General features: G+C 38.5%; 1 protein-coding gene across 2 annotated transcripts; it reads right to left on the reverse strand.

Moving 5' to 3' along the window:
- Positions 1-272: 272 nt before the first annotated feature.
- LOC106057191 (uncharacterized) lies at positions 273-17544 on the reverse strand. 2 transcript variants are annotated; one of them, XM_013214292.2, is made up of 4 exons: positions 17408-17544; positions 9287-9461; positions 8936-9051; positions 273-654 (listed from the first exon to the last, which is right to left on the reverse strand). In XM_013214292.2, exons 1-4 carry the CDS (start codon positions 17442-17444, stop codon positions 554-556), a joined length of 429 nt encoding a protein of 142 aa, XP_013069746.2. In that variant the 5' UTR covers positions 17445-17544; the 3' UTR covers positions 273-553. The 2 variants fall into 2 exon arrangements, with proteins under 2 accessions (XP_013069746.2, XP_055878042.1); XM_056022067.1 differs by having other exon boundaries at positions 9272-9461.
- Between the last annotated feature and the right edge of the window lie 517 nt (positions 17545-18061).

The raw sequence follows: 18061 nt of genomic DNA on the forward strand, positions 1-18061 counted from the left end.
TTTTTTTTTATTGATTTATATTCATAAGTTTGTAAAAAATACATGTATGTAGTTGAGTTTCTTTCAATAAAAAATAATGTTATTACCTGTATGAATAAATAGGTACAGAGTCTGATGATTCAAGCAATCTTCAGCTACATACATTTTGTTTTTTCATTGTTACTGGTGTCAATTTATATTGGAGGATTTGAAGGAAAACTTAAATCTGTGTGTAGACAAGAAATGCATTGCAAGTGCTGATCTACATCACTAATTCAAAACCAAACCAAGTCTTCAGCTCATTAGCTTTTATTAGAAAACAACAAGTATTATAAAAATGCAGTCACATAAAAATTTCTCAATGATAACATTATTTATGAACATGACAGCTGGTTCTCAGGACCATGACTTGGTACTTTTACTTCAAACAAACCAACCATGGTCACCTTCTTAAGACCAACATAAGTTTTGAGAGCTATTTCTTAATATCAAACAAGAAAAGTAAAACAAACAAGAAGATAACAAAATGTTGACAACAGATTTCTACAAATACCTTGATGAGAGGATGATACATTCAAAAAGAAATAAATGAGACAATTGAGACAACTAAAAGAAAACCATTTAGAAAGAGTATTGAACTTGCTTCATTCTCAATATTGCTTGTATTAAATGAAACTGAAAAGGAAAAAAAAAAAGAACAAATGCATTATTTAATTCTAATCTCTAATTCATTTATATAACGTACATATAAGAATTGTTTAGTTATTTCTAGTATCCATTACGGCGATGGGTAAACTGTTTGAGCAGAGGGCCCATTGTTAGTTCAAGGACACATTAAGGACACATTTTGGCAAGCCATAATTCGATGAGACAAGAAAGTACAGAAATTAGTCTCCGATTGAATGGTACCGGTAACAAATTGTAACCAATGCAATGTATGAAGTTCAGAATGTTTTGCATGTAGTTCTTCTTACTTTGATTCAGATTAGGACGTTCAGTTTTGATTAATAGTTCACCGAGTAGTTCATCCCTCAATCAGTTTATGACTTTTCTGAAGCTGCTCATAAATATATTATGATATAAACATAGCACATAATCTTTGAGCATAACAGATTACATTTGATAAATATTACATTTGGAAAGTTTTGGACAAGAACCTGAAGATGTCTAGTTCCACCATGTTTGAGAGGATTATTAGATAGCACATTCAAGGGTCTACTGAAAATAGCTCAATCTTTTTCAATAGCACCGAAGTCTTGAAATCTTTCCAATCTACCATCAACTTGCCTCAAGCTATCTTCTATGTTCGCGGGTAGTTTGATTGAAAATCCAAACATATCCAGACATGTTCCCCAACCTGTTTGGAGCTTCATGGCATGATCATACTAATCCATAGTGTTGATGTAGGTCATTTGATAATTCTTACACTTTTCCACAACTGCATCCAAAATATTTAGTTCTTTTCTTTCTCCCTTTAAAGATCGCATGACAGCTAACTTCTGAGTAACAGAACACGTTTCATTGATGCTGTTACATTTATGTGTGTTTATGTATGTTGTGTGTGTGTGTGTGTTTGTTTACTTCTAGTCTCTCTTGTTCTGCTGTTCAGTATGTTCACGTGCTCGCATGTTTTTCTCAAGTATGCTATTAGTGTGTATTCAAGTCTCCTGTTAGTTTTTTTTCACTTTCTTGTCATGTCAATAAAATGGGGTTGTAACTTAAACAGCAGTGTTGTTTTTACATCTTAATTGATAATATAACAGATGCCTTTTTTTTTATAATACCAACTGCACAGTAATATTAACATCGTTTTTTTTTTTCGTCACTAGAACAAGAGCAAAGGCATATAAATATCTAGGCGTTATCATCAACAACAAGCTTTCATGGGAAGACCAACTTGGAATTCTGACAAAGAAAACAGCCCAGCGACTCTTTTTTCTGTACAAACTCAATAGCTTTAAACTAAACAAGAAGATCCTTGAGACTTTTTACGGCGCGACTATACAAAATCTGCTAACATACGGAATAACTTGTTGGCAAGGCAACGCCTCCTCTAAATTGTTGCGACGTCTAGAAAACATCATTAAAAAAGTATCAAAAATTACACTCAACATTACCACATTTAAAGGAACTTTTTGAACAAAAGTGCCTAAGAAAAATCGAAAAAATCTTGGAAGACAACGGCCACCCGCTCCATCAGAACTACGTCAGGTCGTCGCGAAGTGGGCGACTGATGTCAATCAAAACAAGAACGGAGCGGTACAAAAACTCGTTCGTACCTCACTCGGTCAGACTCTGATCACCGCCACTCATTGATCAGGGAACATGAAATGCACCAAGATACATGTGTGTAGTCGCTGAATGAACTCTTTATGTTGTGTCTGTTGTATTTATGTCAGGATTTTTTTCGGGGGGGGGGGGGGGGTGTTGAGGGAATTTTTTCTCCCTCCCCCGCCCCCCCCCCCCCGAAAAAAATTATATATGTGTGTGTGTACATAATTAATCTCTATTACATTCTGACCATTCATTCTTTTGGAAGAAGTTTATTGTGCCCTAGAATAGGTTCTTCTTCTAACCCTTGCCATCAAGGGGTCTAGGGGAGCGCTGAGAGCTCCCCCCAGCGCGGGGCGGAGCCCCGCCGCCAATTACTATTTCTGGTATTGAAAGCCAACTAAATGCATATTCTGAGGTACCTACAGTGCATTATTTTGCTATTAAAAAGTTTGATTTAAAAAACCTAATGTGCTATTCTTACTGACATTTGCCGTCAAGCTGTTTCCACAAAAATCTGTCAGTAGCAATGTCTGAAGCCTCTTCCCACCTGCTCTGAGTACCTTCATGAAAGTGTGGCGCCAAGTTGTACTAGGATGTCATCGCAACTCTTCTTATGCGTAATTCATTTTGTCGGAGAACGTGTCCCGCAAACCTCATGCGACGCTCTGTCACAATCTTACAAAGGGGTAGATTCCCAGTTCGGCATACGATTTCCTTGATTTACACCCGATCTCTATAACTGACTCCTAAAATCTGTTTTAGCCATCTTTGTTGAGCCACATTAAGTGTTTTTCAATTTCGGCAGATGACTATTCACAGCACTTTATTAATTGAGCCCCGCCACTGGTAGAAATGTGTAACCTCTCTCGAATACGCTCTTGGAAATAAGTGACTGTAGTTTGCTTTAGATTTTATATCGAAAAGGGAAGTTTTATCGTCAAAATCATCTGTTGGGGGTTTTAATCTAAAAAATCTCTGGTGTTATGGTGTTTTTAAAATTCAAAATCCCATTTAGCTACGGTTATAGAATTTAGTAACTGTAGTTTGCTTTAGAATAATATTGAAAATAGATGTTTTCCACCTCAAAACGCTCTGTATGGGGGATTTTAAACTCAAAACCACCTGGAGGGGTTTTAAACTTTAAAAAAAAAACATCTGTAGGAGAGGGATTTAAACTCAAAACCCCCAATTGTCTTGGCTACGCTCAAATAATTTTAGGATGTAATTTGCTTTTTTTTTATTGAAGAGGTATTTTTTAGCATCAAACCACTCTGAAGGGGGGTTTAAACTCAAAACTCTATAAAGGAAACGCTCATAGCATTTTGAGTGCGTAATTTGCTTTTTTCTTACATTGAAGATGTATTTTTTAGCTTCGAACCCCGCTTGCGGGGGGGGGGGGGGGTTAAACTCAAAACCCCTTTGGCTACGCTCATAGATTTCTGATTGTGTAATTTTTTTTATTTTTATATTAAAGATGTATTTTTTAGCTTTAAACTCCACTGGAGGGATGTTTAAACTCAAAACCCCTTTGAATACACTCATAACATGTTGAGTGTATAATATTAAAAACAAAGCAAATATATTTTTTACCTTCAAACCCCGCTGAAGTGGGGTTTAAACTCAAAACTGAGTCAAAACCCATTTAGCTACGCTCTAAACATTTTCAGTGCATAATTCGCTTTTTTTTTCATATTGAAGAGGTATTTTTAGCTTCAAACCCCGCTGAAGGGAGGTTTAAATTCAAAACTGAGTCAAAACCCATTTAGCTATACCATTTTGAGTGCGTAATTTGAGTTTTTTTTATACCGGGTGTTTTTTAGCTTAAAACCATACTGAAGAGGGGGTGGGGGTTAACTCAAAACCCTTTTGGCTACGCTCATAGAATTTTAAGTAAGTAATTTTCTTTTTTCATATTGAAGAGAGGGTTTATCGTAAATTTTGGAGGGGGTTTAAAAATCAAAATCTTCCTTAACTGTGCTCGTGAAATTTGGGGTATTGTCGTTTGCATTTTAAAAGTTTTGTTTTATAGAAGAGGGGAATTTAACTGCGAAAACCCCTGGTAGGGGGTTTTGAACTTGAACCTCCCTGGTAGGGGGTTTTAAACTCAAAACCCCCCTGGTAGGGGTTTTAAACTCAAAAACCTATGGTAGGGGGTTTTAAACTCAAAACCTCCTTTGCTGTGCTGGGGCAAGTGATAGTTTAGTATTAAAATGTCACCTAAAATAAATAAAATCATAGCAAAAATCAGTCACTAAATTCCGTTGCCCCAACCCTCCCCCCTGGCTACGCCCATGAGCCCAACATCTACTTAAACGAAAGACACGGCTAAGAGCCCAATATATACATATATACCTACAAGAAAAGAGAATATCAACGTAATCAGCAAAACGTTCGTTTCCAATGTCAAATTTGTGGTAGAACAAACCACACAACAGAGACTTGCTTCTACAACCGACGCAATAAATGTTGGAACAACAGACCGAGAAATCGAGCGTTCGCGGCCAAACACGTTAATAAACTGCAGGTATACCCAGACTTTGTGGGAGAACAGATGACCAACGTACTGTACGATACAGGTGCAACCGCTTAAGCTAAAAGAATACGTCAACCCACAAGAGTACACAGGAAGAAGACAAGAATGTGTTGGTTACAGTGGCCAATTAACTACACATCTGGTAACACGTATCAACATAAACACACCGTTCATCAGTGGTTGGCATGACGCTTTAGTACTAGACAATAAGCCTGACAACATTGGCTGCATCAAAGGCTCTAAACCTTGCACAGTAGAAAAATTGAACAAGTGGAAAGAAAAATACAAACAGAAATGTTCCATGGTTACTACAAGAGCTCAGAAGAAAGCAGAAGAAGTGCTAAATACAAACGATAAGATACAAGTTCTTTATAACAATGAAAATGAAAATACAGAAACAGAAAATAACGATATGTTAAGTAATAATCAAGTAAACGAACCGAATGAAATCTCCACAGAAAGTCAAGACCCACTACAGATTAAAATAGAAGCATTTCTCAGTCAACAGAAAAAATATCCAGATCTAATAAAACTCATAGATAGTGAAGCTCCACCAAGACGAGGTTTAATCAAGATAGGCGAAGATGGTGTGTATGTGAGAGAAATTCATCTGAAAGCTGGCAAGACACAACAATTGCTAATTCCAAAGCTTGCACATGACACCCCGTTTGCCGGACATACGGGAGTAAAGAGAACATTGAATAGAATCTTGATTTTTTTTGGCCTAAAATTACACAAGAAGTCAAGGCCTATATAAAATCTTGCCATATTTGCCAAATACATGGAGCAAAGGGAACATATATGCAAGCTCCAATACAAACAACAGAATTAAGTGAAATGCCATTTGAGAAGATAGCTGTATATATTATTGGACCCATGCCAGTAATATCCGGTAGAGGCCATCGCTACATACTGACTGTTGTAGACATGTGCACACGGTTTCCAGAAGCAATACCATTGAAAAGAATTTCTTCCGAAGATGTCGGAGACGCACTAACAGCAATATTTGCAAGAGCAGGTTACCCTCGCATAATACTGAGTGATCAAGGCACCCAGTTTAAATCAAATGAATTCGCACAGTTTTGCAAAACTCTGAATATTAAACAACAATTTGTTGCCCGTTTCCACCCCAAACGAATAAGATGTGCAAACGCCTGAACTCAATGCTGAACAAAGTAGCACAGGACAACCCAACAGACTGGAACAAGCTGATCAACCCCATACTATTCGCCTACAGAGAAGTACCACACACAACAACAGTCTTCTCACCATTCGAAATGCTCTATGACTCACCTGTTAGGGGACCCATGTCACTATACAGAGACTTTCTAGTTAATAGGAACATAGAACGTGACGTACTCACAGGATAGAATCTTGTCATCAAAACAAGAAAAAATATAATCGAAGCATGCGAAACTGTCCAAAAGCAAGCTAATAAAGAGAAACCAGAACTATTGAGAAAGCTAAATCAGGGACGAAGGCTGAGAACACTACAAGTTGGTCCTAATGTTATGGTTCTGCTGCCTGACAAAAATAACCAGCTATTTATAAAATGGCAGGGCCCATTCCAAGTCACAAAGGTGATTTCGAAGGTCGACTATGTCGACTATAGCATAAACATCAGAGGCCCAGATAAAGTATTTCACATCAATATGCTGAAGCAGTACATGCCCAGACCCAGACCATTTACCCTTTCAACAAGCGCTAAGCAAGACAGTCATAGAGTCATGATGATAAAAACAATAGAGGAAACAGATGGATTACCAGGCCCAGTATGCAGTTAAGCAAGATATTGATAAACTGCTAGCCCAATGGGCGCCAATATTCACAGACCAACCGGGTAGGACGGCTACCATAAAACACACTATCCAACTGACTGATACGAAGCCCACAAGAGCCAAACCATATCCAGTTTCCTTACACAATGAAGAGATACTGAAAAAGAAAATTGAAACGCTTTTTAAAATGGGAATAATTGATACATCTAGATTTCCATACTCAGGTCCAGCAGTCCTGGTGAAACAAAAAGAAACAACCGGGAAGATGCGTCTATGTGTAGACTATCGGAAACTAAACGCCATTTCAGTGAAAGATACATACCCAATGCCTAACATAGAGAACATTATACCTAAACTTAGAGGTGCAAAATACTTCACTACTCTTGACTTAGCCAGAAGTTATAGGCAAATTCCGCTAGAGGAAGATGCTAAGTCCCTTACGGCATTCACTACTCTATTTGGTTGTTACCAATGGAATTACATGAGCTTCGGGCTTAGTAACGCACCTGCGACCTTCAACAAAATGATGGCAAAAAACTATTAGGGAAAAGACCAGATGTCATTTTCTATCTTGATGACATATGTGTCTTCCACAACACATTAGAAGAACACGTTGCTGGTCAAGTATTCCAGATACTACAAGACAACGGGCTTACAATAAAACCTAGTAAGGTTAAAATCGCCAGAACAGACATTGAATTTCTAGTGCACAGAATACAGCAAAATACTCAGACCACTACAAGACAACATAGGCAAGATACTCAGACCACTACAAGACAACATAGGCAAGATACTCAGACCACTACAAGACAACCTAAGCAAGATATTCAACTTAACAATACCTACCACAAAGGGAAAGTCCGAAGCATCTTAGGCTTATGTAATTACTATAGACGGTTCCTGGCAAATTTCACAAGTATTACACAACCTCTAATTGAAATGACAAAAAATGGCGTGCCAAACAAGATTACATGGAGCCCCAGACTACAGGAATGCCTGCAAAGCACTAAAAGTGCTTTCTCAGACGACATAGTACTCCAGCTTCCAGACATGAGAAACCCTTTCTACTTGGCAACAGATGCATCCTCCACAGAAGTGGGGGGCACTTAAATGCAGAATGCTACGACCAGTCTACTACATTAGCAGAAAGCTGAACGCAGCAGAACAAAAATACTCCACGATAGAGCGTGAAGCTCTAGCTATTGTCTTCTGTATAATGAGACTATCCCGTTACATGCTTGGGAAATCATTCATCTTACTAACAGATCACTCCCCACTAGCTTATATCAATACAAATAAGCTAGCCAACCAGAGGATTACTAGATGGGCTTTACAACTTCAAGACTTCAGCTTTACAGTTCAAGCTATTCCGGGACAAATCAACGTGATAGCTGACGTGTTGACAAGATGTGTCTAGGGACCGCTGGATTTACTTTCATTCATTAATCAGCCAATGACAAAATTAACAAGTACCTTGTATGATAACTTTAAATTTTGTCTTGTCAAGATTGAATTAACATTACGTTTCTGATGTCCTATTTGATTCAGAGATGTGACATTTGTACTACGATATAGCAGATTTTATTGTTTGATGTAACATAAAGTATTAACTAATTGGGTATTTTTCACCTTCCAATGTTCTCATTCAAAAGATTATCGTTACATAGAAAAAAAAATTTAAATGAGTGGATTTTTATAAGTTGTTTAATAGAACAGGACATATGCAGAGTTATCTTTCTGCGATAGTTCATTTGAAAATGTTTCCTTTCCATAATATGTTATTGAAGACTTATTAGTCGTCATAGGCATTACCAGTTCTCTTATAATAGAGGTTGCCATTGTATTGCTTGTCATTTTTTTTCTTTGTCGATGCATTATTAATGTACACCCAAACTATTGGGTTCATGACATTTTGATATTATAAAATTTTTCTCTGCCCTGGGAGGACTGTTGTGACACAGGATGTGTGGCCAACCGTGACACACGGTCAAGTGTTGGGTACCTGGACAGTTAGTGGACTGGAGACCAGTCACGAGTGTGTGTTGTCAACAATGAGAAAGAAACATCTAGCAGATTCGTATGTGTCCAACGTTAACTTGATGTACATATAGTGTTAGTACATTCTTTGCAAATAAAGACTTCAAGGAACTTGTATCACCACAGTACTCCTTACCCTACTTTTGTTTCTTGTGTATGTTTTTTTTTATTCATTGGTCAAGCAAATTACGGAACTTTCATTCACAAGTTGTCAAAAATCTGTAGTTTAATTCTAATTGTTTTAATAATGGCTTTGTTTACAGTATGTAAAGTGTTTACAGTATATAAAGTGTTTACAGTATATAAACGTTTCTGAAACGTCTCTGTGACTTACACTGGGAAAGGCTCTTTCTTGCATCGTTTAGATCTTCAGTCTTTCTCATTTGACCAGCCTCTGTGGCGTTACAGTGGACTGCCTGGACACAAGTAAAATAAGCCTCCACATCTTTGCTGAAATGAAAAGTAATACAAATCTATTTACACATTAGTGTAACCAATTCCATTTTCATTTATTTATATAAAAAAAAACACTTTTTTTTCTGTATATCAATTTAAGAGTGACATGAAAAATTGACCCCCCCCCTAAAAATCACTTTAACAATGTTCTTATGGTATAAATAGGTTTTAAAAAAATTGATGACAAGCCTCCTATTATACTAGATATACACACATAAAAAATATAAACCTGTCTTCTGCATTTTTGGCATTGTGCCGGCAGGCATTCAACCCAAGTACACAAGGATCCTCCATAGCCTGCTGAGGAGTAGCTGTGGACGGTCTGGCTGAAGCTGTTGTGGTGGTGGCAGGGTTTAGACTGTCTGTGTCATTGACTGTTTGACAATGCCCACGTGAGACCAGCACTATGGGAGTTACAACAAACAATTATTAACATGACATCATTATCTGAACACAAAGTAAAAGTAAAGTTACCTTTTCAGACCATGGTCATCTGGTGGCCCACAGTTAACAAAGTTTTATGGGCCAGCACAACGACCACCCGCCTTCACTTTTCTCCAATAGAGCTGGATGGACTCACAGGCGCCATAAAAATCCTCAATTTAGAATCCTAGTCTACGCCAGGATTTGAACCTGATACCTTCAGGTTCGGAAGCCAAGCGCCAAGACAACATCAAAGAATGGACAGGCCTGCCAGTAAATGAAATTCTGCCAAAGGCAAAGGACAAAGAAGAATGGAGAAAGACGGTTGACAGATCTTGTGTAGTACACCAAAGGTCCAACAGACCAAGTGATAGGTGAGGGTGAACCTGTCCTAATTGATGTTATTGAATGATTACCCTATCTAATTGATCTCATTGTTTTGTAAAAGGCCAATGTGTATTTGTTTTGTCATGTAAATTTAACCTTTTCCTATTAAAAAAGCTGAACATGTTATGTTGGTAAGTATGGCTGCAGATCACGCGAATAACACTAAACACTACTTATTAATTGTTATTTTAAATTTCTCTTGTAAATGTAGGTAGTTAGTGCGACAACTTATTTAATTTAGCAATATAATAAAAAAAATAATTTTGACAACAAATCGGAAAAATCGTTTGCATAAATGTGGTAAATTGTCATCTCCCATACTAAATGGTCTCCTGTGTTTTCCCCTAATAATAGTGAATAGTTGCAAGAAGGTGTATTTTTATGAGAGAAAAAAATGCTTGCATAGTTAATGTTCAAAAATTTATTTTTTTTTGCTTTTAGAAAAGCAAAAAGCAGCCCTTGCATCAGAACTTTCAAAGGTCTAAAATAAAATAAAGTCGGATTTTCAATACATTTTCTAAATTACGAGATCTAAACGGGACGGACGGACGGACAGACAGTCCACACAAAATTAATAGCGGCTATAACCCTTTGGGAGGCCTCTTAAAAACATTGTTTGTAATTAGTGCTCAATTAATGTTCAAACTAAGTAGGAGTTAGTGTAGTTAAATAAGATCCGATCGTTCTCACATTTTATACATATTTGGAAACGGGTCACCTTTTCTCATATTCAACATCAAGATTGAAACTTTTCCAGTAAGAAGAGTGCAGACCTAAAAGAATGTTTTTCAAACTTGTAGTGTCTTTACCCCCCCCCCCCCAAAAAAAAAATACGTTCGCACCTGCCCATGCTAATAGGTCTGCAAGCATAGGGATCAAGCGTTTTCCTGCATTGTAAGTTTCCGAAATTCAACATCTTTTGGTCTATACCACACTTTACTCTTAGAAAGAAAAGCGCTAGTCAAAGTGAAGCTTGGGACAGGTTGATACTGAAGTGTGAGATATATTCTAGGCATAGGAGCATGTACGTTCGTCATTGGCTTGATTTGGAAAAAAATTGCGCCCCTTTGTCAGAACACTAGAAGTTGAGGGTGGTTGGAGGCGCACCACAGTCTCAGAAACTTAAACCTCAGAATTTAAATAACACACCAAACAAAACAGAACTGACATTATTCTAAACTGAACAACAAAATTGATTGTAGATCTCAATGTAGCAACAACAACAAACATTTCTTTTTATTGTCTATCTTATTATTTTATTGAACTCTGTTATAAAAGTTTTACTCATCTACTGCTCACTCAGTTACAATCTATAATTAGATTTCTTATGAGTAAAAAGAAAAACATGATCATTCTTATTAATGGAGTGTCATGAACAAGGCGCATTGCGGCTACAACGGTGAATACATCAGATTTAACACGAGGGAAGTCTCATGTAGATTTAATATAAGCATCTGCCTCTTCTTCTTTCTTCTGGTACTGTTCCCCGAAGGAAGGTCCTTTGCGAGCCCCGAAGACTGTAGTATGGCCATAGAGATTTTTTGGCTGTAGTTAGGTCCAAGCGCTGTAGTAACTCTGTCTCTAATCTCTTCATTTGTGATACGGTCTTTAAATATTAAACCTAGGAAATTTCTTTAGAATCTCAACTCCATTGCTAGGTAAGATCCTTCTCTCTAGCTCTGCAGTTAGCGTCCAAGACTCGCAAGCATATATGGCCATGACCAGGGAGCGCATCAGTCTGATTTTGGTGTCTTTCCATATTGTTTTGAGTTTTGCAAGTGCTGCTGTGGACTGTGCATTTCGGGCCAGTAGTTCAGGTTTGGTTCTTTCATCTGAGACAATAGCTCCGAGTTATTTAAAACTACTGACACTAGTCAGCTTTTCACCTCTAATGCTTTTTTTTTCGGCATTTATTTGCATACTGTAATATACTAAGTCAATTCATAACCTTAGAAACAAGGCTTTATTTCAATAAAACACGACTGATACACACAATAACACAGTACAGACTGGTCACGATTCACAGACTACGATAATGCGAACACGATTACAAATACTAGCACGATTACAAGCACGGGTAACACACAAGTTCATTTAACGATCACTCCATTCACCCCTCCTTTATTTCTTTCTGGGTCTTAGGTTATAACCATGCGTATGAAGGGAAGGATCCGGAGGTATCTCTGGCGTAGACTTTTCTCCTTGCAAGTCGTAACTGTCCTGTACGGGACTCGAGTCAATATTGGCCTCTGGCATTGGGTGGCTCCCCTGTGAGTCACTGATGACTTCTGGCTGGTTGTACATCATTGGGGTGGGACTCTGTGAATTACTGATAGTTTCAGGCCCGTAGCGACTCCCTGGTGAGAGATCCAAAGAGTCACCGACCTCTTGAGGCAGAATACCGTTCTCTGGTTCGAAATAGTCGTTCGTGGAACTTTCCTTTGGCGCCAGGTGCCTAAGCGACACTGTCTCCTCCCGGCCGTTTGGAAATCGTATATGGGCGTACTGTGGGTTGCAGCTAATAAGTTCAACCTCTTGTACCAATGGGTCAAATTTTGAAGATCTTACAGGGGATTTTAGTAACACTTTGCCTGGGTTCTGTAGCCAAGTAGGCAAGGATGTTCCCGTTGGCGATCTTCTGTTGAATTTGAAGATCCGTTCGTGTGGAGTTTCATTAGTAGAAGTACACAGTAATGATCGAATTGAGTGAAGTGCCTGGGGCAACACAGATTCCCACTGTGATAGTTCCAACTTCCCTGAGTCCAATGCTAATAAAATAGCCTGCCACAATGTTTTATTCAGCTTTTCTATTTGCCCATTTCCTTTGGCATTATAGGGCGTTGTCCTGCTAGTGGCTATGCCCTTAGAATGTAGATATTCTGTAGTTTCTGTGGACATAAATGATGTGCCACGATCAGAGTGGATGTAACTGGGTGTTCCAAAGAGGAAAAATAACTGGTCGAAGCACTTTATTACTGTCTTAGATGTCATATCAGGACAGGGAAAAGCGAATGGAAACCGCGAATATTCGTCAATCATTGTTAACAAATACTTGTTGCGAGTAGCTGATGGCAAAGGACCTTTAAAGTCAACACTTATTCTTTCAAACGGCTGTGTGGCCTTGATGAGCGTACCTGCAAATTCCTTATAGAATTGCGGTTTAATTCTATTGCAGGTTCTGCATTGTTGAATGGTCTGTCTGACCTCTTCAACCGAGAAGGGTAAGTTCTTTGACCTGACATAATGTAGAAGTCTAGTGACACCTGGATGACACAGGTAGTCATGGTACGTCTTCAGGCTACTTTGTTTCGTCATGGTTGCACAGTGCCCTCTAGACAAGGTGTCTGCTGCTGTGTTGGCGTTCCCAGGTCTATACTGTATATCAAACTTGAAGCTTGCTAGTTCCAATTTCCACCTTTGTATCTTATCGTTTTTAATTTTCTTGTCATGAGTGTCTTTAAATATGTATGAAATAGACCGCTGGTCCGTAATAAGGGTAAAATGATTGCCACACAAATAATGCTTCCATTTGCGTATGGCTTCAATTATTGCAGTGGCTTCTTTCTCTATGGCAGATTGATGCCTTTCAGTAGGTGAAAGAGTTCTAGAGAAGAATGCAATAGGTCTTCCCTCCTGATTTAAAGTGGCAGCTACTGCGATGTCAGAAGCGTCAGTTTCCACAATTAGAGGATGGTCATACTTTATGGTGAAAATTGCTGCTTTCTGCAATTCTTCTTTCAAGTCTTCCAACGCTGTTTTTACTTCTGTAGGTACAGGAAAAATTTGATTTTTCATTATAGGATACATTTTGTCGGAGAAATTTGGTATCCAGTGAGCATAATATGCCAAAAGTCCTACAATCCTTTTCTGAGACTTCAGATCTTTTGGAGGTGGCAAATCTCGCAGAGCTTGAAATCTATCAGGTTCCGGCTTCAAATGCCCTTTGGATATTTCATATCCAAGCAGCTTTACCTTCTTAGTAGCAAATACACTTTTACTTTCGTTGAAAGTTATTCCGTATTCCAGAGCTACCTTCTGAAAATGCAACAGATTTTTGTTATGGGAGTCTACATCTGTACCACATATTGTTACATTGTCGACATAGGCAAACGTGTCAGACAACTTTTCTTTATCTATAATAGTGTCTATGGTTTTCTGGAGGCAAGCTACACCGTTAGTGACCCCAAAGGGTATTCTGCAAAACTGGTAGAGTTTACCACAAGCTTCGAAGGCTGTGTATTTCTTTTCGCTCTGTTGGATAGGTATTTGGTGATAAGCACTCTCCAGATCCAATGTGCTAAAGATTTCATACCTGGAAATTTTCTCCACCATTTCATCCACTCTAGGCATGGGGTAAGCGTCCAGGTAAGTAAATCTATTTATAGTTTGGCTATAATCAAAGACCATTCGCTTTTTGTGCCGCTCATTGGTCGTGACAAGCACTTGAGCTCTCCAAGGTGATTTGGAAGGTTCAATGATACCGTTTCGTATCAATTTCTCAACTTCAGCTTTAATAAATTGTGTGTCTTGGAAGGAGTAACGACGAGATTTAGTAGCAATTGGTCTGCAATCAGGGGATAAATTTGCAAACAATTGTGGTGCCTCTACCTTAACAGCATTGAGCGAGCAGACATGAAATGCAGGTCGACCACCGTTGAATGGAATTATCAGTTCTTTGTGTAATGCGAGGAAATCTAACCCAAGCACTACATCAGTGCAAAGTTCATCTAGTAACGAAAGTTTGAATTGTTTGTAAACTTCCCCTTTGTATTTTAGCGATGCAAACATGTGGCCTCTTGTGACGCTTGACAGTTGAGATGACGCCATAGAAATTTTGTGCTTTGAACGTGTCACTGACCAATCGTACTCTCTTGGTATGTTTGAAGAAATGTAGCTTTCCCCGCTACCTGTATCAATTAGGGCTTTTAGGTTCACGCCATTTACAGAGATGTGTACTGTTGATTTAGTTAAACCAGGTACAGACGAAGTAGCAATTAGTGATGTTAGATGTGTAGAGTCATTAATGCAGCTACAATCTTTACAAGATTGTCTTTTAATCTCGTGGCTAGGAGATGTTTTGACTTTTGTTTTGGTTATCGGAGTGTTGCGAGACCTGCAAACCTTCGAAAAATGTCCATTTTTCCCGCACGAATGACACATGCAGTCTTTGGCAGGGCATTTCGCTCTGAGATGCCGACTACCTCCGCAAAAGAAACATTTAGTATTCACTGTTGCGATTGTTTCTGAGTCCACCATTTCTTCGGTTGAGATTGCCGATGACGAAAGAGATGACTCTACCAATTGAGACGGAGTACTAAACGAACTGGATTCTTTTTGGGCCATGTCGAGAGTCTTGGCAATATCTAAAGCCATTTTCAAGTCAAGGGATCTTTTCTCAAGTAGCCTCTGTCTAATTACACTCGAACGCATGCCGCTAACAAAGGCATCGCGAATGGCGTCCTCTTCATTTTTGTCAGCACTGACAGCTCGGAACTGACAATCTCTGGCCATCACTCTCAGCTTGTGTACAAATTGATCAAGACTTTGATCGACTTCTTGTTTGCAAGTTGCAAGCAAATGTCTGGCCAATGTTTCATTAGGGGCCTTCACAAATAAATTCTCAAGAATAGATTTTGCTTCTGAGTATTTAGAACAGGTAGAAATATACTGATATAAGGATGGAGACACAAAGTTGCATAGCAGGTCAAACTGTTCGCTTTCACTAGCCCCTACCTTCGTTGCGAATCTGTCAAAACAAGAAATCCAATGTTTCCATGTAACTGAAGCATTAGTTGAACTAGGATCAGCATTCAGTCTATTGGGACGCAAAAACTTGTCCATTTAAGAATGGTTGTATTGAAATAAATTGTAATATACTAAGTCAATTCATAACCTTAGAAACAAGGCTTTATTTCAATAAAACACGACTGATACACACAATAACACAGTACAGACTGGTCACGATTCACAGACTACGATAATGCGAACACGATTACAAATACTAGCACGATTACAAGCACGGGTAACACACAAGTTCATTTAACGATCACTCCACATACCATATGCTGCGGAACTCTTGTCTATGCACATTGCCAAGCCAGCAAGGCCATCTATGTCATCTATTTCATCCGCAAAGCGCAAGTTAATAATTCTTCTTTCTCCAGTTCTTTCTGCGCTTTCATCCATTATCATTCCAAGGTGTTGGTATCAAACAAAGTAGTTAATTACCAGTAATTAATTAACTGATTGGTTATTTTCTTTATTGATTTATGTCTAGTCTACGCCAATGAATAATTGTGTAAAGTTTCAACTTGTTTAGAGGATGGGTGTAGGAGAAATAACGTGTACAAACTTTTTACCAGACAGATTGAATAAAAGGGAGTAGATAGAAGCTTTGTAAATACAGAGTCCTACACAAAATAAACAAATTACGCCACATTGAAATAATAGTGTTAAGTTTAATTTATGATACATTGGATTCTTTTTCTACTCGGCTAAAAAGTGTACACAATTAGCATATGGTTAATTAAAATACTGGGAGGTGCGGTGGCTGGGCGGTAAATCGCTTGGCATCCGAACCAGGGGTCCCGGCTTCGAATCCTGGTGAAGACTGGGATTTTTAATTTCGGGATCTTTGGGCGCCTCTAAGTCCACCCAGCTCTAATGGGTAGCTGGCATTTGTTGGGGAAAAAATAAAAAACCGGTTCTTCTGTTATTTCTACTTCCGTACTCTGAACACCGGAGACACGAAATACTTTTGAGGGATTGGCTTCCACGTAGGAAAATCAAGAAGAATTAAAAAAAATGACATATAGCTTCGATGTAAATCTTCTAGGTTTGCACCATAGATGACATTATATATGTGTGTATGTGTGTATATGGTTTGCACAATGCAATAGTAGCATACGAGACGTACAATAGAAACAATTCATTGCAATGAAATTAATATTGTGAACTTGATTTGACATCGTTCAATCACTCTGATTGTTTACAAATCTAGACCTAGAACACAAATCTAGACCTAGAACACAAATCTAGACCTAGAACACAAATCTAGACCTAGAACACAAATCTAGACATTGAACACAAATCTATGGGTATTCTATGTTATAAAACACCGGAATAGCCCTACTAGATAAGGGCAGAGCTAAGGGACTGGAGTTTGGGCAGAGCTAAGGGACTGGAGTTTGGTCAGCGTAAGAGTGCACTTGAACGTGGAAATGACACTGTCGACCTGTTTGATAGTCTACTGACTGACATGTCTCTGTCGCCCCTTTTGACAGGAGCGCATCGTAGGCTACATGTGACGCATCGACGCTTCTGAACTTGGGGGGGGGGGCTGATTTAATGGATTATAAAAAAATTATAAGGCTTTTTGAATTTAACAGCATTGGGTAGATATATTTATGAGTAACATTTAACAACACTGTGTAGATATATTTACGAGTAACATTTAGCAACATTGTGTAGATGTATTTATGAGTAACATTTAGTAGCGTTGTGTAGATGTATTTATGAGTAACATGTTAAAAGTACTCACGGAAAAAGCAGACCAAGGGAAATAATGGAGACACCATTTTGTCGAAACACACACCAGGGACGTCAGAGTGACCCGCAAAGTAAGGCTCACCTCGATCTGACCACCTCTGCTACACGGCTTGTACCATACGGTGCTGCTGGGTTGGGATGTGTCATGACCTTCCTTTGTTGTGCACCCCAAGCAGGGGCCGAGCCTGACAGATTGCGATACTATTCCCCCCCTCCCGCCGGCCCTAACCAGTGTGTCGGTAAAAAGGGGAGATAATTTTATTGTTTTTCGGTATTTGAAGAAAATGAAGATATCTACCAAAAGTAACCTAATGTACATACTTATTAAAAGGTGCTCAACGTAAACATACAACTATTCACAAATATAAATTTATTTACAGACAATATTTACAGCCTTTATTTACAAAAGTATTAAGAATGACAAAATCCTCCTGATATTAAGGCCATACAACACTCAAGATGTTAACGGACTGAGGAGTCTACTAATGCTCCCAAAAATATGAGAGATGAGGATATCATTTCCTAGAAATTATAAAATTTGTGTAAAAAAAAAAAGTTACTAAGGGGCGACAAATCCGATACTAAAGAGTTTAAAAACATTCGAGACACATGTAGCACACGCAGGTCTGAAATGAGCATGGTTGTC

This window comes from Biomphalaria glabrata, chromosome 2, assembly GCF_947242115.1.
Source record: "Biomphalaria glabrata chromosome 2, xgBioGlab47.1, whole genome shotgun sequence".
Lineage (NCBI taxonomy): Eukaryota > Metazoa > Mollusca > Gastropoda > Planorbidae > Biomphalaria > Biomphalaria glabrata.